Here is a 25251-nt window from a genome sequence, read left to right on the forward strand (position 1 = left end):
TCTGCACCAGATTCACATGGACCCTCTTAGCCATAGGCTTCTATTGCAGCTGCGAGGAGGGTTTGACTGTTCCTTCCATTAGGATAGTTTGATATGAGTCAAACTTCTCTGTTCACTTTACACACTGAGTATGCCAATTTACTCTGTCTCTGTTTTCTAGCCATCCCCTGGTCTGAGTTTCTCTTTCTTTTGGTTTACATTGTGCCTTATGCCAGAGTTAATGCAATACAGATTTCTGAGCAAAGAGAGATCCCAGTGACTTTTTTTTTTTTTTTAAGTCTCAGTGTGAATAAGAATCTGAGTCTATCAATGCAGGAGGCAATCCTGCACAGTTTAATTTCTCTGCTCTCTCAACTGTGTCAGTTCCTGAAGGGACCCAAAAAAAAAAAATTAAAGCAAGATGCTAGGAGCAGTAGTCCGAGGTTGGAAAATGGAAGCGTTTTGAAATTGGTTCTTTGGTAGAGATATGTTTTAACTTCAGGCAAGACAGACTTTGGGGGTGTGAGGGGGAACGCTTGGTGGGACACCTGCATCGCTCACATCTGCAGGTGATGCTCTGGGCAGCCCTGGTCGTGTTGCACATGGACCACAGGACATGATGGTGTCTGTGTGTCTGTCCTCCTGACCAGAAATCTCAGTCGAGGGTTGAGCCTCTTTGACTCGTGTCACTGTCTTGTGTATTCAGAAGCTTTCTGGGCAGGACCGTGTCCCCCGCTTTGCCCTCTGTCACCCCAAACCCCTGCAGGTGACGCAGGTGAGGGGTCCAGGCAGGTTTAATGTCACCACCACTGCAGAGGTGGTTGTGGGGGTGCCAGGGAATTATAGGGACTGTCCAATGCACAGCTGCATTATCCTCATTGCCAACCCTGTACGGTTTCCATTTTTAGAGAGATTTTGGAGTGATCACATGCTAATCTTTTCCCTCACCACCAGAAAAACATCCCGGACGAGGTTTATGCTAAGCGAACAGATTTTGTCCTAATGTTAATTCATTCATTGTCCCTCAGGAACAAGCCACATTGCTTTGACTGACCTTAGGGTGGGTTTGGGGTTTTTCATTCCAAGATTCTCCAAAAATTATGTACTCATCTGATGAATGCTGGGAAGAGGTCAGCCAGATTGCTGCATCTCAGCACTGGGCTGGTTTGGGGGTTTTTTTTGGTCTGTTTCCTTGATGTTTTGTAAATTGTTTCCACCACTGCTGGAGATGGGTCCTCCTGTTTCTAGATGCACATGTATTCGGATCGGTCCTTGGGAGTCTTCAGTAAAAATAGACTTCAAATTCAAGTTTGCCAGGAGCATCCTCTGCCTTGCGCTGTGAGACCAGTGAAGGCAAAGGCTTCACCAGCCATAAACTGTGAATCCAGACTTTCACTATCAGGCTCAAGAGGAATTATGGGATTCTTTTGGATTGCATATTTTTTACACGGGAGATCACATTGCATAATTTGACTCCATTTCTTGCTTTCACAGCTAAGGATTTCTTTAAGACCATGGGATAGGTGAAGAAGTGAAGGTGGCTTCCCCCTCCCACCAAGCTCTGTTCAGCTGAGCTCCCGCCTGTGAAACCCAGCCTGGTTTTACAGCCACGGGGTACAAGGAGAAGAGATGACAGAAAAATTTAAAACACTTGATGAAATATTTTACAGAAGGGTGATGTGGCATATATAGGCCATTTAATAGTGTGGTATAAGTGTTTTACTGGCACTTGTAAGGAAAGCAATCGCCTCACAAGCTCGCGCTGGCAAAATCTGTGATCGGCACCGTATTACTGTGATGTCTGGAGCCAAATCCTGTCGCTGTCGCTCACAGGCTGCCCAGGGCTGTGGTGGAGCCACCATCCCTGGAGGGGCTGAACAGACGCAGAGATGATGTTCGCAGGGACATGGGGCAGTGCCAGGGGTGGGTTATGGTTGGGCTTGGTGATCTTGAGGGTCTCTTCCAATCAAAATGATTCTGTGATTCAACCCTCGGTCTTGCTGAGGTTGCGGCCGAGAGGTCTCCCCGGGGACAGGTCGGCCCTGCTGACAAACCCAGCCAGGACCCGCGAAATCACTCCTGAAAGTGCGGCCCGGGGGGAAAATCAGCACAATGCAAGAGGCCTTGAGGGTCCCCAGAGAGCAGGTCATTACAAAGCTGCTCTGGCGGCATAAACTTTTCATGCTGTTTCTCAGTTTCCCTGTGTCAAGTCTCAGTGTCAATTCTGCACCGTCGGTGGAGGTTACCAGGCCAGCTCCCTTCATATTGATCTTTCCCGCTGCATTTGTCATCAGATGTAACCAAAACCAGTCAAGGAGCGGGTGCATGCCGGCCTGCGTTCAAGCGCATGTCAACACAAATATCCTTCCTGTTCTGCAGGCTGAATTCCGTCAAACAAATGAGTTTTACAGTGGAAGTTAGCCCTGTTTCTGCATAAAGTCACATTTTTTCCAGCAGAAGAAGTAGAAATGTCAGGTTTCGGGACCATACACGTCTCTGCCTTTACACCACCAAAAAACAATCAGGCTCCAATCAAAACTTGTCCCCTGTTATCTTGACAGTTGCTGACGATGATGGATGGAGACAGGTTTAGAAGATCAAACGCGAGACAATCTGTACTGCATTTCAAATCACCTTGGGCTCCCAAGTGCCAATCTGACATCTAGTGGACTCAATAACATGAACCGTGCTGTAAAGCACCTTTGCTCTCCCCATCAACCCTTGTTTACCATTGCTGTAAATTAACAGCTTTCTCCAAGATATTTTAACTTCTTATCCCACATGTGCCTTTTGTGTGCTGCTCTGTTAGTGATGGGCCATTGAGTGAAATTATAACTGCATGGTTCTTTTTTTCCTTTAACCACCGGTGGCTTGCTATTTTTTTTTTATTATCTTTTTTGCCTGGAGGAGTTTTAGACAAAGTAACTTTTAAAATCACAATATTTCTTTAATGCAATGTCTGGAGATAAGTTTATTGTGCTTTTATGGGATATAAGTAAACACATTTCTTGAATATATTCCCATCTACAAAAAAAAATCCTGCTGTGGCTTTAGGCAAGCAAAATACTGGTGGAGACTATCAGAGCACCAGTGTGTAGCACGCGAAGGACTGGGATGGGTTGGTGGGATGGTACAATATCCTCTTCCATTTTTTTCATGCCTTCAGGGAGGAGAATACGGGAAGGGCTGTGGGACCTGTGAGTTCGTGCTGCGCCGCAAAGGGATGATGGAGTAGATGTTTGCTTTGGGATCACAATACAGATTTCATGGCAAGCGACACTGGGAGGAAATCAAGAGCAAATGGGGTCAAATTGTGCTTGGGGGAAGCGGAGAATTTGCCTCTCCCATTGGCAGCAGCATCGGCGCACAATGGAGTTATTTAATTTCATATTACGTGACTGCTGGAGAACGCAGAATTTGCTCTGATGACTTGAGGCAAAGCAGGTTGGTTTTTCATGTCTCTTACATCATTTTTCAAGGCTGCCAACATCGCTTGCTGCCTCGAGGGCCAGCAGGTTTGGAGCTGAGCGCTGGACACCTGCATTTCGCAGGAGCTGTGGGATGCTCAGCCCAGGTCCAACTGCAGCCGGGGCGGGAGGCGGCAAAGGATGGACGTGGCAGCCCCGAGACTGGTGCAGAGCCGGGCAAAGCGTCAGGGTGGGATTTCTCCGAGTTGTGCCGGCCCTGTGCAGTGCAGATATCTTAATGAAGCCTTAACGAACTGCTGGTTCTGTGCGCTCCTCCCTGCTGAACCACGAGCGGACGGAGGGTGCGGGGATGGGGCGGCTCCTGCGCTTCCCAGTGTCTGTAAGGAACCATCTCGCCTTTTCTAACCCCTAGGAAGCTTCTTTCTATGTATATCTATACACCATCTTTGTATAGCGTAAAGATTTCTCACTGTCAACTGAGTTACGCTGTGGAGGTGTGTTGAGAGGCTCAGCCTCACCTAGTTGGTTTATAGAGCCAATCTCTACCCTAGAAATCACGGCTGAAGCTCGTGTCCCCACCTTCCCCTTCACCTGTGTGTGCGTGGAACATACACCAGCTAGCATATACTTTTTTTTGTTGAGTTTTGCGTATTTTAAAAAAAAAAAATATTTTTACATCTTTATATGTGCCCTGGTGGATGCATGAGCAGCTGCCAGGTTCATGTGTGGGTGGCGCATCCCCAGCGTTGGCGTGCAGGGGCAGGGAGAGAGGAAAACGTGGTGTTGCAGCCTGAGCCCAGCTCAGGGTGGGATGTTAAAATAAGGAAAACCCACCCTGTGCCTTTCCACAAAACCTTCCTGCCCCTGTATGAAGCCCCATGGCTCTGGGAAAGTGCTGTATTTCTTCAGGCTGAGCAGAAGGGGAGACTGTAAAGAGGGAGACGTGGCCTGTAGGCACTTAAGATTTTCCTCTTTTCTGAGCATTAATATCATGATTACACCGTCTAAATAACATCCAGGCTCTGGCTGCTGTATTACCTGTCCTAAGCATGATTTACCACTGTAATAAATTAGCCCTTAAGCCAAAGAATCAAAAATAATTTGTCTTATATCCCAGTCTCTGTTTTATCCTGTCCCTTTTCCCTTTCCCCATGTCGTCTTTCTCTCCCTCTTATTCATTCTCTGACATGATTTTCCCCCTTTATTCCTTCTCAGGGACCACTTTCTGATTCTTCTCCACTCCTCGTGCTCTTCTTGGGATTAACAGACCTGGTTTCTTGTCCTTCGTTTTCTCCTCCAGCCGTTTCAAGCTGCTGCAGGGCAGGAGGTTCATCCCTCCTCGGGTGCCGGTGACCCAGTGGAGGTGAAACCCCTCTTGCCCCCCATGTCCCTGTGCAAGGGAGGTGACAGAGGGGCTGAGGGCAACAGCGGTGTCGCAACTGCCTTTTAAATGAACTTTAAAATGAGGCATGCATCTTATTGCTCTAAAATAATACAAGCTGACCTTCAAGCATAAAATACAGGGGAGGGAGGGATGGTTTTGATGACCTGTGAATTTTCTGTATGTTTTTTTGTGTGGTTCTGCTTTATGCATTTAACCCGAAGGCTTCTGACACAACTCTCAGCAGCCGTGTATCCTTAGTCATTTGTGTCCTTAGTCATTTGACCTGCCGGTGTCACCAGCTCCTGCCACATCCCCACTGCACAGCAAACCATCTGCTCCCGGTGCAACCGGCCAAGGAGTCCCGCACCCAGAGACGGTAAAGGGCGGTGTGATGGGGGGAAAGGTGGATTAATAAAGTCATAAAGGCTCAAAGCCTTGGTGAAAGTGCCCTTTGGGGTTTGACTCCGTGATGTGCTCAGAAAGCTGTTGTAGCACAAAAGATGTGCACAGGAGTGGCTAATACAGATTTAATTATCTCTAGCAGCAAGAATGGGCTTAAAAATGCAAGTGCACAGGCATATATGTGTGTGTGTATATATATATGTGTAGATACCAGGAGGGATGGAGAGACTGAGCCTCCTCCTAGGAGAAGGTACGTGTCCCCTTTGGTGTGTTTGGGGATGTTGCACAGTCAATGCCGTCAGCGCCGGCTGTTTGTGTCCCACTGAACGCAGCAGCTCTGAGCCAGTTTGTTCAACAGCGGAGTATAAGCGGGAACAACTTGACTGCTCTTGCTGTTTAGCTGCTCTGAGCAATCCCAGCTAGAACAGCTTGAGAGAGTGGAGGGTGGTTTTTTTGCTTTCCTTTAAATAAATGGGCATTTTCTTTTTTTCTTTTTCTTTTTTTTTCCTTTTTCTTTTTTTTTTTCTTTTTTTTTTTTTTTGAGCTGCTAATGTTCGCTTTGCGTGCGGGCACGCGATGCCATCCCTGTTTGAGAATGCACACAGTGGAGTGCAAAAAACAAAGATTGCATCTCATACATTATGCATGTCCCAGCAACCCGCTTCGACAAATTACCCAAGTAGATTCCTCAGATGGCGGGGCTGGGGGGAAGGAGAGGAAAAAATACTGTAACAAGTATCTTTCTAAAGAAATGACAAGATAAACACGTAAAAAATAGGCATGCAGAGCTTTTCTCAGGAGGAGTCTATTCAAAAATTAAAGATAAAGGCGATGTGGTTGCTGGGTGTGGAGCAGCGGGTCCGAGCACAGGACAGGGCAGGGGCGGCTGCAGGTACCAAAGCACCTGGATGGACGGGGAGAGCCCAGCGGGGCTGAGGGCTGGATTTCGTGTTGCTGGGAACTTTAATAGAGTGACTTCCTAGGGTAGATAGGTAGGAAAAGGGGCTACTTGTGATTTATTTATCGCTTTGGATTTTCTGTTTTGCAAAGATGTGTTGCAACTCTGTGCCGATGCTTGAATTTTGATGTTGTGCTGCTTCTCCGGAGACGGGATCAGGTGGTGCAAACCCCAGATTTGATGTGCGGGAGGACGGTGAGGAAAGGGACAGAAAGGTGGGAAAGGGGCCACTAAAGTGACTTGAAATCTTTCTTGTTTCCTCGGTGTTGCCAGCCCAGGAGCAGCCTTGGCTGTGGCAGTTGCTGCTTTGCATTCCAGAGAAGCCGGAGGCTGCAGCCTCTCCTCCTGCAAGGCTATTTGCTGCAAACACATGCTACAGCCTTTATCTCTGCAAAAAGGCATAAAGTAAGTGACCGAGCTCCTTCCCCATGCTTCACCCCCTGCTAAATTGGAATTATTCACTGCAGGGGAGGCAGCAGCCCCCTGCCTTTCCCCGATAGCGGTTCCCTCTGGAGCGATGCGCTGTGGTCGGTGCCCAGCGTTGAAACCCAGATGCTCGATTGTGAGTCCAGCGTGATATCAAACTTTGTGGTGGGGGGAAAAGAAAAAAAAAGAATAAGGCCTTTTAGGAGCAAAAGGGGTTTGTTTGGGGTTTATTTCAGCTTGCTGCAAGCAGAAGAGGTGCAAGACGGGCAGGAGCAGAAACCCAGAGCAGCGGCTTCGTGCTGGAGGATTCGCAGCTGCAGGGACGTGCTGGGCTCTGCGCAGCTCCGTCCAGTCCCGGCTCCCAGCCCCGCGTCTCTGCCAGAACAACTTGCTTTTGCCATCTAGTGGCTCTGCCAGAAAGGCTCAAAAAAGGACCTGGGGAGCCAAGGTGTGGAGATGGACCAGGTCAGGAAGGGAGATCTGGGGGACAAGTGAATGCGGGGTATCTGTGCTATTCAAGCAGCTTTTTCCCAGGTTGTTACAGCAAATGAGGCCAGGCTCTGCAGGGCACGCTGCTGGTACAGAAGGGTTGATGTTGGTATTTATCAGCCTCCAGGGCCCGGCCGGAGCATCCCTGGTGCAACGCTGTGCTCGGCTGCATTGCCATGGCCAGAAGCGATTGACCAGCAGCAGAACCTGCACCCGGGGGTGCAAAAAGCTGTGAAAAGCCTCCTAGAAACAGTTGCTGGGTGTATCTGAAGGACTTTAATACGTGCGGTAGCAGGGGCACGTTTGCACTGGGTGGTTTGACCTTGCTCACAGCAAAGCCATGCGGCTGCTCCCAGGCTCAGGCTTTAACCCTCAGCCCAAACCTGCCTGGGGTGGAAAAGCTCTGGGGACCCGCGGTGCCACTCAGCTTGTGACCAGGGGTCAGGTTTGGCTGCTTTAAAATCAGGATTTTGGTGTTAATAGAATTTTTTTCTTCCCATATTGTCATTTCTGTTGAACTTGGAAGCGATGGCAGGATTTGCTTTCCGTCTAGTTCAGGAGCGTTTAAAATAAATGCAGAATGTGAAGAGGGCGCGTTCCCCTGGGCTCGGTTCTCCAGGGCGCAGCTCTGCCCCGTCCCCACGATAACCCCGTCCCCTCCCAGGCCCCCGGCGGGACCCGTCCCAGCACACGGGATCCCACAACCCTTCACCGGCTCCCTCACAAAAATGGAACTGGCAGCTTTAGTCCAGATTAAAATACCACCCAGCTTTGCTGCATTTTTGTTTTTAAACGCTTGAATGCATTAGCACTGATTTATTTTTAATACAAGTGACCACCTGTGGTGGGTTTTTTTTTAATATTATTTCTGTCCGTTCTCTCCGGCAGAGGTAATTACATCGTTGTTCTCAGGCTGGGTCCGCCGGCTCCAGCCGTGCTGTCCGGAGGAGAGGGGGGCTCGGGGCTACTGGGGTGTATCTAACACTGCTCTGCCCCTGTGGCACTAAATATTTCCTTTATTCTGGTGTAGCTCCACATGTTGTACTGGGCCTAAAGAGAAGGAAAAAGCCTTGTCTTTTTTTTTTTTTTTTTTTTTTAATTTATTTTTTATTTTATTTTTCCCTTATTCTGAACAGGCTTTCAGCATCCTACAGGAGAAGGACCACAGCCTGTGCTCTGCCCACAGGCCTGGGGAAAGAACAGAGGTTCAAGGTCACAGGTAAAGCCGACAGACCCGCAGGTCTCCCCTCACCTACCCCAGTGTTCGTTCCTGAACCACTCTGTCTTTTTTCAAATCACCTCGCGCATGTAATGAAAGTACGGGCAGGAACTCGCTAAGAAAATGAGCCCCCTCCTTTAATTCCATTTGCTTACGCTGCTTATTTTTCTCCCGCATAATTATTTTTAAAGGAAAATTTAATTTTGTTTAATGGGAACAAAGTTTAACACTCCATAAGCTTTGTCTTCTGCAGCTCTCCATCTGCTAAGCTTTTTTCTTTTTATTTTAATTCTTTTTAAACTGGCCCAGTAAATTGTGTGTGTTTAAGAGGCACTTCTCATTAAGATGAAATACTTTGATCTTGTAGGATCATCTGTTTTTAAAGAGGTAATGATATACCACGGGTTTTTTTTCTCCCTGTTAACCGAATCTCCAGAGTGAGCGCGTCCCCTTGACCTGCGTGGCACCAGCGCATCCTCTGCTGGGAACTGGATGCAGCAATCGGAGCTGATCAGGAGGAAAAAGGGTCAGGACAAGAGCTCTGAGAGGGCACAGCAGGGACTGGTAAGAGGGAAGTGGCAAATCAGCTCAGGAAAGGGAAAAAAAATAATTAATTAATTTTTAAGTACAGATGGCGTAGGGGGTGAAAAGGCTGCAACAAGACCAAGAGACAGGGGTGTACTATATATAGATGTACAGCTGTTTCCTTCAGGTGTTATAACTCAAAAACGTAGGATGATTAATTTTGAAAGTTGAAATGTATAGCAGATTCTGATTACATCTGAGTGTCTATAATTTAGCTACTTAGTAAAATTAACTTGACGTTTTTAGTGAGCTGTGAGGACAATAATGTGTGAAGAGAATGAAGAACAAGTTTGACTGCATGCTCTTCCCTTGCCTCCCCCTTTTCCAATTTGCAAAGTTTATTTTTAACTTTTTTGATTTTTTTTTTTTTCTGGCATTTTTCCTCTGCTCCAGACAAATGAATTTGCCTCCCCCTGCTGCAGGCTAAAGACATCGAGGATTTGCTCTCGGGCTCTAATTTCCTTCAAAGGACTAGACGTGCAGCCAGAACTTGATGGGAGGTTCAGACCAACCCAGGTAAGGCCAGGAGGTCGGGATCTCCAAGGCAAGCGACATTTCTCGGAGCAGGACACCCCGGCAAGGCTGCGGGACCTCCCACTACATACATTTTCATGCTTCAGAGAAGGTCCCTTGTTGTCAACTTGTGCAGGCAGGTCCCGGCAGGGACACGTTGACAGCGCACGGCTTTACGTTGTTGTCACAATCTGGCAGACCATCCCACTAACCAGGACCAGGCACTATCTGTGACCTGTGGGGTACTTGGCTCTTGTCCTGGCACCCACCCAGAATTTAGGAGCGCAGATCTGCCCGAAGGGAGGATGCAGCTGCTCCAACCAGTTAATATCAAGCTGCAATTTAGAAGCCATAAAATCTACTTTTGTAACCAACAAATGACTTTAAATTCTGGTTGTGTTAGGGTGAAATTCAGTCATTTTCCCAGTTGCAGGCACGCAGCTTTGCTGCGAAACCAAGTGCTCAGCTGCTCAAACCTGAGGCACAACTGTAAAGGCAGCAGGCGGGATGAGTGGAACACAATAGGCAGGTTTGATGCTGGTGTTCTCTGGCCCTGATGAAGTATCACTGTTACATGTATCAACATGGGAGATAAAAACCCATTGTAAAAGATGTATTGAAATTTAAGAAACATCTTTCAAAATTTTTAGCAGAAAAATGGATTTCAAAACTGTTTGGCTGTGTCCCTCAAGTGGCCTTCTGTCTGCTCAGTACAGGTCTGGGACACGGGTGACATTCGTGTTTTGCCAACAGCAAAATGGTTTTTGACTTTCCAGGACAAGGGCTTCCCCAGCCCATACACGGCCGGTAAGGATTGGCTTAATTTTAGCCGAACTCAGGAAACCAACATTGTAATGTGGCTGCTTTGTTCAATAGGTGCTCAAGGTCTGATGTTTCAAACAAAATACCACAAACACATTTGCAATTATTCTTCATTTTAATTGCCTGATTCTAAGTAATATTTTCAGACATAACATCAGTCTCAGTTTCTAACAGGGCAAAGAGAAAGCTCAGCATCAGGCAGCTTCCAGAAGAACCTTCCAGGTATGTTTAAAATGCTTTAAAATCTTGTTTTATAGCAATATGAGAAATGTTCAATGACAGCTGGCAGAATTTTTTTTTTTAACCTACATTCATTTAGCAGTAGATAAACAATTTGGGAGGTGGATCACATTCTTGATTATTTCAGGACCTGTTTGACTATAACAACAAATATTTTTGTAACATGACAGATACAAATATAAAATTTCAAATGAGGCAACTTAAAAAAAAAAATCTGGATTTTTCTTCAATACCTCCAGTACCTTGCTTCTGTAATAAATATTAAAAACCATCTTTTACATTACAGAAAATGTTAAATAAGTTATTTACCAAAAGATTTCTCTTTTGTCTTTTTTTTTGGTCAAAGGCTGATTCCATTAAAAGAGCTGAACAAACATTTTTACATCAATAAATAGTAAGGCATAAAGAAGCAAACAACCACCACAGGACTGGTTTTTATCAGCAGAACTTTCTCCTTCAGAGAATCCTTTTTTTGCTGGTATAGGTAGGTGATTTTTGATTCTCAGCTGCTGGGACCTGGATAGAAAAGCAGTAATTATTACTGTTCTACAGTACTTCAAACACACGCAATTTGTCCCTACCCCTGAGCCATTAATGCTGCAAAAGCATCTGCAAATAGGAGCTTCTGTGTTCAGCAGGTCTTCAAATTAAAGTGATAAGACTTCTGTAAGCAGAAAGACTTTTTAATGTCATCACTTTAACTCAGGTAGCACAGCAGCTGCATAGGGAGGTGTTCAAGGTTTTGCTGGTGAAAGGAGGGAGAAGATTCACAGAAAAGGGGTTTTTTTAAGGAAATTTAAGGAGGGTCTGGGAAATGTACAGTCAGAGTGGAGTGGTGTGAGGAGAAGGTTGGGATTTAGGAGTCAAGAAGTGTGTTACATCCTTCTGGGAGTAAAGTCTGAACCTTCTGGGAGAAATCAAAGCTGAACAGCGATTACTTAAACACTCAAACTAATTTATTACATCGCATTAGCAAATAGCTGTTTGCAAAAGCTTTTCCTGTTGGGTGTTATTAACACATACACAGGTGTTAAATAAGGGTGCCTTTTGTGAACTTATTCAGTAGACAAGTCACCAGACTGTGGTCTGCTGAAAATAAACTGCTGGAAGATGATGATGGACATGAGTATTAATCTAGGGAAAGCATCAGAAAGGAGTGGGTTTAGCTCTTTACGTGGTCAGTCATAAAACTCTAATTGAAACTTCAAATATTGTAGAATATTTATCATAGTAACTTGCTGTCACCCGGACTTGATTAGGTGGCAAACCTAAAGCAAATCGGACTAATTCTGCAAAATACTACTGACACAGCAATGAATCTTTCTAATGAATATATACCAAGGAAGTAAGTGCAAACACAAATGTTACTTACTTCCAGGTTTCCTCTAGCCTTCTTCAAGACATCGTGAGTTAAAACCACTGGAAAGAAAGGGCAGAATAAAAAGAATATTGCACAGTCTTTCTATATTCTCTGTATTCAAGTCCTGAGACTAAATATGAAATAATGTCTGAACTCGGGTCTGCATGATGGGCAGCACCCAGGCAATGACCCGCAGCCCTTACCACCGCTTCAGCTTTCTTACCAAACTCCAGCGCTGTTCCTCAACCCTAAGTCCTGCTCAGAAGCTCAGCCTGGTGTACAGAAACCACGTGAAACAACCCCAAATTGGGTGATGCTGTACAAGCAGAGTTTGGGCAGAGCAGGAGTTGCTCAGGTTTGAAGCCGTGCCACTCCTAAATGCCAGTTCCTATGTTCTGTCTAGCACATAATCTGCTTTTCAAATCTAAATATCAGGGAAGAGTTTTAACATTTATAATTCTTGGTATGGTAGAAAAACTTTGAAAACACACACAGCTCATCACCACATTGACCAGCACCGATCTCAACAGCGCCCTGCGATACCCATGACCAGGTTCCCTTGATCTAAGTCATCAAAAGACAGACTTTCTGTTCATTTCAAGGTGAGATGGTACATGATCTTACTACAATTTGGGGAGACTGTTAGCAGGAGGGGGAGAAAAATTGTGCCGTGGAGAGGTTAATGGGGGACAATGGGCTGGGAAGAGGCCAGATGGCAAACAAATTGGCCAGATCCTCCAGCAGTTCAAGGACAAGACAAGCTGTATTTGCTTGGGGGAAATCACGTCAGGGCTTGCTCTGAAAGGTTCCAAGTTTTCTCTGTTCATCCAGCTCGTCTCTCTCTGTGGGGACAGCGCAAGACCTGCGTACGGAGGAGTGGATGCTTCTAAAGAAAACCGATATTTAGAAATGTCAGGTTAAATATGTGATTCTCTAATCTGTGTCAGCTCCGTAACTGCTGAAAAATACCATTCAGAAGCATCAATTTAACATTCCAGTCTCAAAAAAATAAACAATTTAGCCATAATAAAGATTTTTCATTACAATAATGAGAACCCAACAACTCCAAGGGTATAGCTGTCATGCGATAATTACACCCTTGGCAGATTACTGCAATTTGGCACTGCATTGTTACATGTTCAGAGGTTCAGCTGAGGTTTATAAGCAATGAGTTCTCTCGCCAGAGAAAGCACACAGAAGACTCTGAGCCACAAGAACGTTTCAGTCTCTGCCTCTAAATGTATTTACGAATGCTCAACTAAATAACGGAAGGAACCGGAATATCCTCAGCGGAGTGGCCAGCTAACAGTGTTTGGAGAATGAAGGCAGAGGAGGTCACCTGCTGCTGTGCCTTTGCTTTCTTACTAGCAAAAGGAGAAAGGAAGAAATACCAAAAAAACAAGTGTAAGCATCCTAACAAAATCCAACAGCTTCATATGATCCACTGGTTTTGTTGTATGCTTGGTCAGGAGTTTGTGTACAGATGCAATTTAACAACATTTCTGAAATTGCTCTTTAAGGCAAAGGTAACTTGACATCTGTAATGCCCATAATGAATGAAACTTATAGAAAATCGTATCCAGGTCTTTCTGTGCAGCTCAGTGCTCTCCGCTCATAAAGAACTCTGCTAGTAAATTCATTTCACCTGGCAAACTAGATTTTTCTAAATCAAAAATATTAAATTCAGTACATGAAGAGAATTTAGAGGATGCGGCACTAACAGCAGAGCTGCTGCTACCCAGGCAGTGCTTTGCATTAAGGAGATTTCAGGAAATGCAGCTTTGTTTTGTTAGGACCTGGTTCAGCTGAGGCTGAATGCCCTGAAAAGGAGTGAGAAAAATCAAGGGGAGATGCTACAGTTTTCTTTTTGAAAGTGTGGGTGGGTAGGTGGCCATAGGGATGACATTTTGGCCATAAGGGTAAAAAAAAAATCTCTGCTGATTTATACTGTGGCCAGCCCTACTGAAATTACCCTGTATGTCTGTCTGAGATGTCACTGGAACTAGGAAATGACCAAACGAAACCAGTAAATCTACCCCAGGGATATTATTTGGACAGACACAATAGAATGGCTTTGATTTTCTATATGACAACCCTAAATGGAACTATTTAACTTTAAAATCTGAACAAAACATAATTTTGGATAAAAATAATCTGCAGGCACAGAAGACACATGTACCTTAGATATAAAAATTACAGGCTATGGAGCAATATAACATTTATTCCTCCATATTGCATTTAAATGACTTGAGTAACTTACAGTATTATGGCCATTTTCATAACTTTGTGTGATGTGTAACATTTTATAGTCTAGATGAATTACTGACAACGCAAGTGCCATTCTAGCATAGAATAATGAGTCATTTAGTCCCACACCTCTTAAGAGAAGGTAAAGATAGTTGGGTTTTTTTAAGAAGAAAATGAAATCCTCCTCCTGCAATACACATATTGCCATAGCATGAAGGTAGAGGTTACCTGCATTCAAATCTCTTCTGATGAGTGATTAAACTCTAAAGCAGAAGAGATTAATCTCTTAAAACAGACACCTGGCTTAACACAGCTACAATATATCCCATGTCCCACTTGTTTTCATGTTTCCGCATAATTTGCTCGATATGGCTGCTAAGGGTAAAATATCATTTCACAGCATGTCTTAATTTTTCTTTAAAAAATGACTCATAGTAAGCTTTTGTTTCACTTGTTCTGAGCCTTCTGTTCTCTGGCACTTCTCGGTCTGGTGTGGAGCATTGAGAAATCTCTTTTCCTGCTGCTTTGGCTTTTCCCAGTGCTCAGCTCTCTGGTGTGATGCACAAAACAGACAGAAAATCTACAATCCCAATTCCACTGTTATCAAGACTGAGGCAAAAATCACAATTCTGAGGGCAATGCCAAACACTTTGGCTGGGATGGTCTACAGCACCAGCAACTTTGCCTCTGCCAGGAACTGTTGTAGGGTAGAAAACGTGGAGAATGGCACTATGTGAAATGGAATAACTCAAGTAATTACTGGCAATTAGTGGCAGCTGTGTAGAGTGACACATTATCAGTGGGCTGTGTAAAACTGAACTGCTTTTCATGATATTCTACAAAGCCTTTTGTAGCTGAGCAACTTCTTTCCATCAGTTCTGTACAGGCTGAACCTCATTAATTGTTTGTCACGAACTGAGTGTGCACAAGAAAACACCAGCCAAGGCAACTGCAAAAGAATGGGTGCCTGTACCTATTTTGTTGGTTTTGCAATTTTAGAGGTAGCCACGGACTATAAAAATTAAAAAAGCACCAGTACTGAAGCATACACTTACACTGGTCAATGATGACTTTCTCCATGTTTTCCTTCAGCTGGTTGGTGGAGTGCAAGCGTTTCACTGTGCTGTGTAACTTCTTCTCTTGCTCGGACAGTTTCTTACGTAATCTCAATATTTCTGCTTTCATTCCTTCATCCTAAATTGCAAGAAGAAAACACATTAAGGCATTGTATAAAACTACTTTGTGCATTGTTAATTGCTAAATACTTTGTACAAGAGCCCTCAAGCTTCTTCAGAGTATGAACAATTTAAAATGTCCTTTCACATTCCCATCCTCATGCAAACTGAAGCTTATCCATTTTTCTTGTTGTGCCACTTGTTAAATAATACTGTCTTCTGGAATTTGCCCCTAGCATTTAGCTCTTCAGAAGAACAGATTACTCACAGCTCCTGTGGGGCTGAAGAGAAGGCAGGGAATGCTCAGTATCTTTTAGAATCAAGCTTCAAGAGATGTTCTTTCATACTCTGCATTTAAGACATCAGAAGAAATCTAATGTCCTTAAGATCTCAGAATGTTGGGTAACAAACTCCAGAAAAGACGCAATTAGACTCTAATTAGGTGCAGTCCTGGGATTTTGGGTCCCACACACAGAGTGATCCAGACGAAGGTGGTTTAGATCGAATATATTACAGTAAAGCATTAGATGCATCACACATACACTGAAAGACCTGTGATTTGTTCAGATACTGCGATCCAGGCAAACATACAGCTGTCTCTATAGAATATACACACAAGGGTAAAAAAGTGGAAGTATGCACATTTGTCAAGACATCCCAAATAGGAGCTCAAACATCAGCGAAATGTATGAGACAGCGCCGTTTATTCTTACTGCTTTTGTGATTTTGCACATCTAAGGATGCTAGAAAATACCAACAAAAATGTTATTACAATTATATCTAAAATGTTTATTTTCCTAAAGTTTCATTTTGTTTTCCAGCCTCCCTTAGGAAACACATACAAAAACCTTGGTGAAAACACTTTAGATTTATTTTAAAGCCAGAGCTTGAAACAGTTTCATTACTGAGTGTCGGTACCATGACAGTACAGATAATTCATTCCTCATTCAGTCTACTTCCATTCATTTGCATAGCACAGTCCTTTTTAGTTAAAATGTTATAAAACTTGTCTTGGGGTTTCGTGATACTTTAAAAAAAATCCTATTTTACAGCTTAGGCACCAAAAATATAAAATAAAAATATAGCTCAGATTACATCAAAGTTGCTGAAGTTCTGTTGTTACTAGTATATACATAATCAAATTGAATTTGGTTCTATAACAGGGAGTCCAAACCTTTTCTTGTTGAAATGGAACACTTGCCACCTGTCTAGGATTCGTGACTATCACATAACAGGGTTACAGATTACATCTTTAATATAAAGTATTTTGTAAATAAACACCCTGGTTTACAATATGATCAGGACACATTCAGCCTTAACCTGCAGTGATGAGAACTGAATAAATCCACGTGTCCAGACACGGGGCATCCCAGGTTCAAGATTTTCAAAAGATTTTCCCAAATGACATGTTCCTAACTGCTGCATTTTCCCTGACACATTACAATGGTTAACCAAAAAACCCAAAATGAAAAATAGTAGTACCTGAGTGCCATGAGCAGTACCAGGTCCAGCTTTCAGGGGCAGGGACACTCTCCAGAGAAGCTTCAGTAAACGTGCAGCCTCTTCTAAAATTTGCTGTACTGTGTGAATATTTGCAGAAAAGCTGTGCGGTGACGTCTGGTCCGGTACCTGGATCATAGGATCAGAGACATGTTATATTTTATGCTTCAAACATTAGGAAAATGTAAATCTTAATTAATGGTTTCAATCCAGTTGGTATGATTTCATATTTAAGATGATGTACCCGGCTATTGTGTGCCACAAAAGCTAATTTGTTCGTTTACAAAGACTGCTGAATTATGCACTATCTGAGAATTTCAGGAAGGGAGAGGATTTATCCTAATCAATAGCCATGATTAATAATAGATTGTATTTACTAGATCTGATAGGCCACATGGTAACAGTTGGCAACTCTCTTCTTTTTCCATTTGCATTTTGTGTCATGCTATTTGAAAGTCAAATGATTATAGACATCAATTTAAGCAATATAGATGTTTCTTCCTTAGCAGACCCTTTAAACTGTTCCATTTAATGCTAAAATAACTATCAGGACACACATAAAGTGTTTTCCTCTGCTGACACATGAGAAAAGCAAATTGAAGAAATTGCATAGATGTGAAATAAAGGAGGGAAAGAATGGAAGGGGAGCAGATGAATTACCAAAGCAATGGTGATACAGAAGGGGAAGGGTAATGAAAAATAGAGTTCACAGCTCCTGCCCCATGCAGCACATAATTTAAATTCTTTTTTTAGCATTGTTAGCTAACTGGAATCCTCCCGTCACATAAATTACCCCATTTGCTAAGTAGTTGGAAACTTCAGTGATGTAAAGCTTGATAGGAAACTGCAGATTAGGAAACTTGCTGCTTTTATCTTTACACCAACAAAACAAGTTAAAAACTTATGGAGAGATTACTTTTTCTGTCGTTATCAGTATCTTAACTAGGCCATTTGAAAATATATGATACTTCAGAGAGTCTCAAGTGTCATTCAGACATCATCTGACTGTGTGAGCACACGTGATAGCGCAAAAAACATTTCAGAATTGTTGAAGACTGCATCTTCAATAGCTTTACTAATTATAACTAGAAAAATAAGTAGCACAAATTTATCCATGCGGTTAATACCTTCTGGTTTTCGAAGAGCAGTGAGCATGTTTTTTTACAACATTTATATTATCTTAAAATCATAGGGGTGAAAAGGACCTTCATTAGTCACCTAGTTTACTTTCCCACTCCAAGGCAGGAAAGCATTAAGTGTAATTTTTGAGCAGCCTCCATCATGCCAGTGTTTCAGTATTTTTACTCCAGTATGATGTTTTAAATGCCCAATCCAAGCCTTTCCTGTTGCGGTTTAAGTTTCTTAGTTCCTTATTAGCTGCCACAGACATGTACAGATTGTTCCTTCTCTTTCGTTGAAGCTTGTAGATAGATTTGTCTTATTTAATCCACCTCAACTATGCTATTATTAACTGTATATTAAATAAGAAAAAATTAGCCTAAGTAAACACTAGCTGTTCTCCAGATTCTAGAGGAAAAGGATTGACATTATTCAATACAAGGCAAACATTTTATTGGTTTAAGAATTACTGTGTTTAAGAGTGCAGCAAAAGCACCATAACTTGATATCACTGTGTCGCACACGATGCAGAAAGGATGATACACTATGTCTTAGAAGACATTTGATCATTAATGAGATATGCAAGTTTCTAGACTAGCTACTGATGTTGCTAAAGTGTTCAATTGATACCAGGAAGTGGAAAAATATTAAAAAGCTTCCCTAATGTGAACCAACCTTCATTAGCATACATCAATCATTAAGGTACTGTTATCACCTGGTGTTACTGAAGGGCGGAATACAAGTAAGTGGGGAACTTTATCTGCTGTATATCAGATTTCTTTTAACTGTCTCATATTCCCTGGGTTTATCCAACACCTTCATTACAAGAAATCTTAATTATTTTTATCCTTATGTTACTGATACGTACCTCTAGTTTAAGCCCTTTCTAAAGCATTTTAGAGTTTTATGTTTGCGGTTTTTTGTTGTTGTTTTTGTTTGGCTTTTTTATCGTTTCCAGTGTAACAATCACCAATTTCCATAGTAAAAGCAAATAGTTTCACCTCATTTCAAGTTGCACGTAAAAGCAAGATTGCTTATTAAAGGATCAGAATTAACTAATTTATCCATAGCCTCATTAACCCAGAATCACAAATAGGTGCCCTCATCTAGATGAGACTTGGACTGCCAAGGTTGAGGTGTCCTGACAGTTATTCAGTTAATGGTGCCTGCTGCACCATTAACCCCCTTCTTTGCTTTTGTAACCTATACATTTTGCACCTCTAGGTAAAATTCACCATCCTCTAACAGCTTTCACTGTTTACCTTTATCCCAGACTCCGGCAGTTTCGTACCAGTGACCTTTCTTAAAGAAATCTCCATTTCTCCTAAAACCTGTTGCCCTTCTGAGATCTGTTTCCGCAGAGCGTTATAATCCTCGATCAAGCCAAGGACGTGGCGCCCGTTTTTGTCCGCCCACATCCGATGTCCGGGCACCAGGCGGGGGGTACAGGCCGTGCTGGACGACGAGGTGCTGCTGCAGTGTGAAGTGCTGTCTACATCATCTTTAGAAGCTGGGTGCGTACCTGAGACAGAAAAAAAGTGTTTAATTTTTTTCATTCTTACATAGAGAACTAATTGACACAGATTTCTCTTAACCAGCAAGGCTGGGATACTGGTAATAGGCATGTTTAAGATACTTCGGAATGTACCTGTTTTTGCGTGTTTCTGCAGCTCAGAAATGTTTCTGCCAGTAGCAGGGCACTTGCAAAGATTTTCTGTTTATAAAAACAGGACAAGGAAGAGCATATCAGTAGAAGTTAACATGCATTAAAAAAACTTCCTAGCTTTACTTCCGTTCCTTTTTTTTTTGCTGATGCTGCACGTGGACTTAGGAAGCAGGAAACACAACTAATTTTCTAGTATCATGTGATGTATCTTCCAGTATTTACCTACATTAATCTTTTTAGCATCTGTGCAAAGTTCTAGGTATCTCCCAAAATCAAGTCATAGTCAGAAAATCTCCAACACATCCTGATGAAGATGTTTTAATCAACAAATGTAAGCTTCCCATTCACTCCACAAAAAGGTATGATGCTCTCCACAGCTATACCATACTTAAGATCACACCTACATCCTCCTCCTTCAGACCTTCCAAATTGCCCAAGCAATGAGTAAAGATTAATCACAGTACATGTAGAAAACAAACAAGTTCAGAAGTTCAGCTGTTGACATCCCCAGGAGTCTTTCTGGTCCATAGCAAACCAAGCTATTATAATTCAATTCACCGTTTTCCACCTGATGCAGGTCAAAAGCAACATCCAGGATTCTATCTACAAACTAAGCCGGAACAAATGCAATTTGGGGATACTGGTGGTCCAGGTTTCCCACAAGAGCTGTTCCACACCCACTTGATCATGACTGGGAACCATCCCCACGCGGAGCATATGCCTGTAATTCAGTGCTCAAGTATAAAGCACACAGAGAATGGTAACAACCCCTAAGTGTTATTTGCTACATTCTGCATCTTTCTGACTTGTACAGAATAGGGTAGAGTTAAGCTTATTCTTGTATTTCATGTGAAGTGTGATTCTGATTGGACATGATGGACCCACAAAAGCAGTAAGGTGGTAAAAGACCCTGTTGTGTCTCACAAGTTCTCACACCCATCCTCTGCTTGGTGGTGCTGCCTGCCCTGTGTGGCACGTAAGATATAGGTTGGCATGTTCAGGTGAAGTGCATCGACCCAAAAAGCCCATTATTATTGGCTCCCATAACACAATGTGCGGGCAGTAGGAGGCTATATGCTGTACGTATGGAAAGCTGTTACTATGCAGTGTGTTAGCAGCAAGAAAGGATATTCTTGTGCCCTCAGTGTCCCACATACATCTGTATTGGGACAATAATCTAACCCTGAGTGCGAACACTACTTTTCCGCAAATTTGCTAAAATAGTATCACTTAACAGTGATTGAAATAAAGGTAAAACATTCCTGAAGGGCAAAAAGGGGACAACTGATTTATACAACGACCATTTAGTGCACTTATTGATCATTCTTGAGTAATACATGCTTACCCTTAGCGAATGCCATAGAGCCCTGCATTAAAAAAAGAACCCCCAGCTAAGCAAAATTGATGGCAATTTACTGTAGGCATCCTTCCGTCCCAGAGACTGTCTGCAAATGCTTTTCTTGAATGAAAAGGAGGTGACAGCTGGAAGTGGTAAGACAGCGCAGGGCGCATTTCACCTCCCCATGCACTAATAGCACTAACAGGAACAGGATTGAAAAGGCTGGTGGGCAGCTCCCAAACACACAGTTGACGTTGTCTGAGACTTTAAGAGCATCTTTAAAGCACAAGGCACATGTTCTACAGTATAACAAAAGCACGTATGGTACAGTACCATTCATTCCTGCATAATGCCGAGATTCTTGTTTGACAAGATAGTCGATATTCACGGCTGACACTGATCCCACTTCCTCTCTCTTCTCTTTCGAAAGCTGTTCCTCTAATTTTTCATGCAAAGACTTGTTTGTCTCTATGCTTCTTTCGAGCTGCACTCGTAAACTCTGTATTTCAGTCAATAGTTCATGTAAGTCAAGTGGATTATTCTGATCTTTTCGGAATTCTTCTGACGCATCACATCTGGGATCTGAGACAATTTCAAAAGAAACACTTAACATCTTTAACAATTAAAATTATATTAGCCATTATCAGAATGCTGAGCAAGTGAATTATAGCCAGCTTTATCCTCAATATTTAGAATTAACTACAAACAGCATTAAGATAATGGTTTGACAAAAAAGCCTGTCTTAATTGCTTCTACCCTCAAAAGATTTAAAGAGCCGAAAAATATTTTTCACTTTGACCATAAAAGCTAACAAGTCTCCTGCCAAAAGCAGAAATAATATAATAAAAAGAGAATGAAGCGGATTTACAAAATGTGAAGTGCATTAATGCACAGTCTGGGGAAAGAACAAGGAATGGGTAATCTCGGAGTGCGGAGGCAGGATGGAGTAGAATTGGGAGTTTCATGTTGTACACAGAAGAAAAAAGAAAATAGTGATCACCTGGCAACCAGAGGAACAAATCTGAACCTGAAAAACGCAAGGGCTGCGTTCATCTTTTCAGAGAAGGAGGTCAGTCCATAAATAATGCCATGTATTCTTTCACAATGAAATCAAACTGTTCTCCTGACAGTGGGAAGGGGCTCAGCTGCTGCTCTCTAATTACGTGACCAGTTCTGCAAAGACACCTCCTTCCACCCCTGAGCCAACTTTGGCATGAAGCGTTATGCCAACAGGGCTCTTGGCCGTAGCTGGGCATGGGACACTGTGACGGCAGGGCGTATTATGTAAAGTAGCAGGAAGAAATATCAACTTTTACAAGAACTCCCAATGGGAAATTTACTGGATCCTGTAACGAGTATGCAGCAAGGAACAGCATTTCGCTTTTTTAACCTAACCTTACCAACAGCTGTGAGGTGGTATAGCTTCTTTAAAAGGGGTAGAAAGAGCTCAGGTAAGTCTCATTCCTACCCGTCACCTTTGGGGACAGAAAAGCAGACAGGACATTATTAAAGGTCTTGTTCAGAAATCAGTGCCAGGGCTTCTCCCCAGCCCTGAGGAGGAGACACCACCCTCATATTCAGACCAGAGAAAGCACAAGCTACCTGAGTAAAGTGCTACCTGTGAGGATGCAGCAGCATCTATTTAGACAACAAGTATATATCTAAGATCTCAGTAAAGCTTATCCAGCCTGAGCCACTGAATCTTCAGTATTTGTTTTTAGCTTAGCTAAACAGATAAAGGAAACTTAGGTGTGCCTAGTCGGAACGCATCACACATCTCAGCCTTGCAGTTACGCTCCTAAGTGAAAAGCAGCTTTTTATCATCAAGTTGTCAGTTCTACTTTGCATGGTTGACACACGTAGACACAAAGAAACGGTGACCCAAGCCCTACTGTCCTTTGACAAGATGATATTTGGGGAGAGAAGGGTTGCAAGGGCTCAGGGAGTAGAAATAATGGTGCATTTATACCTGTCCTCTTCCTTCTTGCCTCTTCCAACTTTTCATAAACCTTGCTCTCGGTTCGGAGTGACTGCAGTAACTTCTCATTCTCAAAGAGCTGATGTTGCTTGACGTTAATTTCTGTCTGCAACCTGTTAAGTCCCAATAAATGGCTACGTTAAAAGTTAAATTCTTATCTTTTGTTTCAAAATCTAAAATCCATTCCCCTTTCCTCCATAATTCCTCCCTTGCCTTTTGAATATATCTATGCACCTCATTAACGTTAATTGCTATGGCTGAGCACATGCTTGTCACATTGACAATTTTCTTCTCTAAATGAATGTCTAAATGTGGACAGAATCAATACCTGTTTAATTCATTACGACTGCTGTAAATCTGACATGTCAGATATCTGGTTTCATCATCCTTTTGGCCAATTTGTTTTTGCAACCTTTCGTTTTCTTTCTTGATGCATTCATAATCCTCTTGAAGATGCTCAATGATTGCATTCTTTTTAGAAAGAGATTCTCTTAACTTTTCGTTTTCCTTTTGTTTATCTGAAATGAGAAGAAGCACGAGGTATTTGCAATGCCCACAGCCCACTAAAGCTTTTTAACAAAACCGGCTCTTTCAGAGACTGTCAGAAAATAAGAGCTGCTCTTGTGAGCTTTAGGATTTTAGTATTTCAATATTTTTCCCAATATTTTATTGTTTTCTGATCTGGAAAGAGTTGCAGCCTGCTTCTGTTAAGTACAATTGTACATTTTTACCTCTGGATCCTTTTGCTAGCATTGCATTCAAAACTTGATTTTGCTTCCTCAGGAAATGTATTTCAGAAGTCAGGGAATTATGCTGCTCTGAGCCATGGATAAAAATGTTTGCAGAACCTATAAATATATACATAAAAGATGATTTATGAGTCATCTCTAGGTCATTAAAGATTAAACTTTCCAGACAAGAACAATTTACAAAATTGCAGAAAAACATGTTATGAAAGATATTTCTCCCCTCTGTATTTTGAAGGTTATCCCTACAGACTAAAAGGCAGCTCCAGTTAATGCCAAGTAATCCAAAGCCCTTCCTCGCAAGTACCTCTCATTGCTGGCCAACCATTACCAAAATTGCAAAATTATCCCTGGCAGTCTTTACCTATCAGTTCATACTCCAGCGGGACAAAATGCAGGAGAATTTTGTGACATTGCTTTTCTCTGAAAATAACACAAGCTGTAAGAAAGCTCACCATATATTTCAGTCTTGCTCTGTTCATTCTCCGTTGTCTTTAATAACACCACCGCATAGGAGCACTGGATTCTACCAACTAATCCACGGTGGTTAATGTGGGAAGTAACGTAAAGAGTCTGGTAGCAGATTTGTTAATACACCAGTCTAGAGCATAAGGCTGGCGTCTTTGCTTCTGATTACAAACTGAGAACCCGTTTATGATCACGGGGATGAAGATTCATCCCTCTTAAATTCGTGTATCTAAGATTTACATAACTGAGCCAGTGTTGATCAACCATCAACAGTCACAGGGAGAAAGAAGCAGCTCCAGAGAGCGACACATCCGATGTTCCCCCGCTCACCTCCCTGCCAACAGACGTATGTCTCTCCAGTGCCTTTTTCCAGTCCTCTAATTTTTAGAAACTTTCAGGTGATGAATCCTACTCGGAGGATTTTATTGCACTAGTCGTATGACTAGAAGTGTTTGTATCCAGTCAGTCAAATTCCAGCCTAGGTAATCCTCATAATATAGTGTATTTATGCTACTCATCCCACAGTGATGTGTAATGTTACAGCCTGAAAAGTGCCACATTCCATTCTCAAGGTGGCTGCTTCTGAAATGCGAGTCGAATGATTGTTATTGCCCTTTATAACTTGCTTATAGTCAGTAAAACACTTCAGGACCCACTGGAATTAACATTACTATTAAAACTATTTTTCAGTTGATTGGTTATCCCAGTATCTCTTACGCTTTAAAGCTCAAGATAACTACATGAGTGTCAACTATTTGGTTAATAGAGAAATTACCAGCTGGCAAAAAAATTAGCAGAATGTACGAGGAGGATGCCTTTCAGCTCTGGCAGTTCAATTCAATTTGATGTGCTGCACTTCCTCTGAGTAATCTCATTTTATTGTAATCCCGATTGAAGCTTTTACCCACTACCTAACTGGGATGTAGTGTGCCATGATATGCACCTCTTGTCGTTACTGAAAGACTCAAAGGCTCTAGAAACCTGGCATTAATGGCATTTTACTATCTATATGTTAAAGAGCTGAGGTAGCTAGGTGAACTCAAAAGGCTTTTTCCTTTCAGATTTTAACAAAGCAATTCAACTTGAAGTGGCAAGGCTTGATGGTCTCATCTTGATTCTAATTTAATTTATTGCCCATCACCCAGCTTTATCCTATTTGAAAAGTTATAATATCACAGTTCTACTGAAAGGCTTTAGAATATAACTAT

At 42.6% G+C, this 25251-nt stretch overlaps 1 protein-coding gene across 1 annotated transcript in view; it reads right to left on the reverse strand.

Annotated features, from left to right (window-relative positions):
* Positions 1-10331: 10331 nt before the first annotated feature.
* Positions 10332-25251, reverse strand: part of CDK5RAP2 (CDK5 regulatory subunit associated protein 2) — a 75725-nt gene continuing 60805 nt past the window's right edge. The window contains exons 30-39 of the mRNA XM_065648579.1: positions 23561-23677; positions 23158-23347; positions 22821-22942; positions 21185-21433; positions 19495-19560; positions 19109-19368; positions 16710-16856; positions 15108-15246; positions 11818-11864; positions 10332-10961 (exon numbers count right to left, since the gene is read on the reverse strand). Of these exons, the coding sequence (XP_065504651.1) occupies positions 10902-10961; positions 11818-11864; positions 15108-15246; positions 16710-16856; positions 19109-19368; positions 19495-19560; positions 21185-21433; positions 22821-22942; positions 23158-23347; positions 23561-23677 (1397 nt within the window). The 3' untranslated portion in view covers positions 10332-10901. The remainder of the gene's footprint in view (positions 10962-11817; positions 11865-15107; positions 15247-16709; positions 16857-19108; positions 19369-19494; positions 19561-21184; positions 21434-22820; positions 22943-23157; positions 23348-23560; positions 23678-25251) is intronic.

The sequence above is a fragment of the Caloenas nicobarica genome, chromosome 19 (assembly GCF_036013445.1).
Source record: "Caloenas nicobarica isolate bCalNic1 chromosome 19, bCalNic1.hap1, whole genome shotgun sequence".
Classification (NCBI taxonomy): Eukaryota; Metazoa; Chordata; class Aves; order Columbiformes; family Columbidae; genus Caloenas; species Caloenas nicobarica.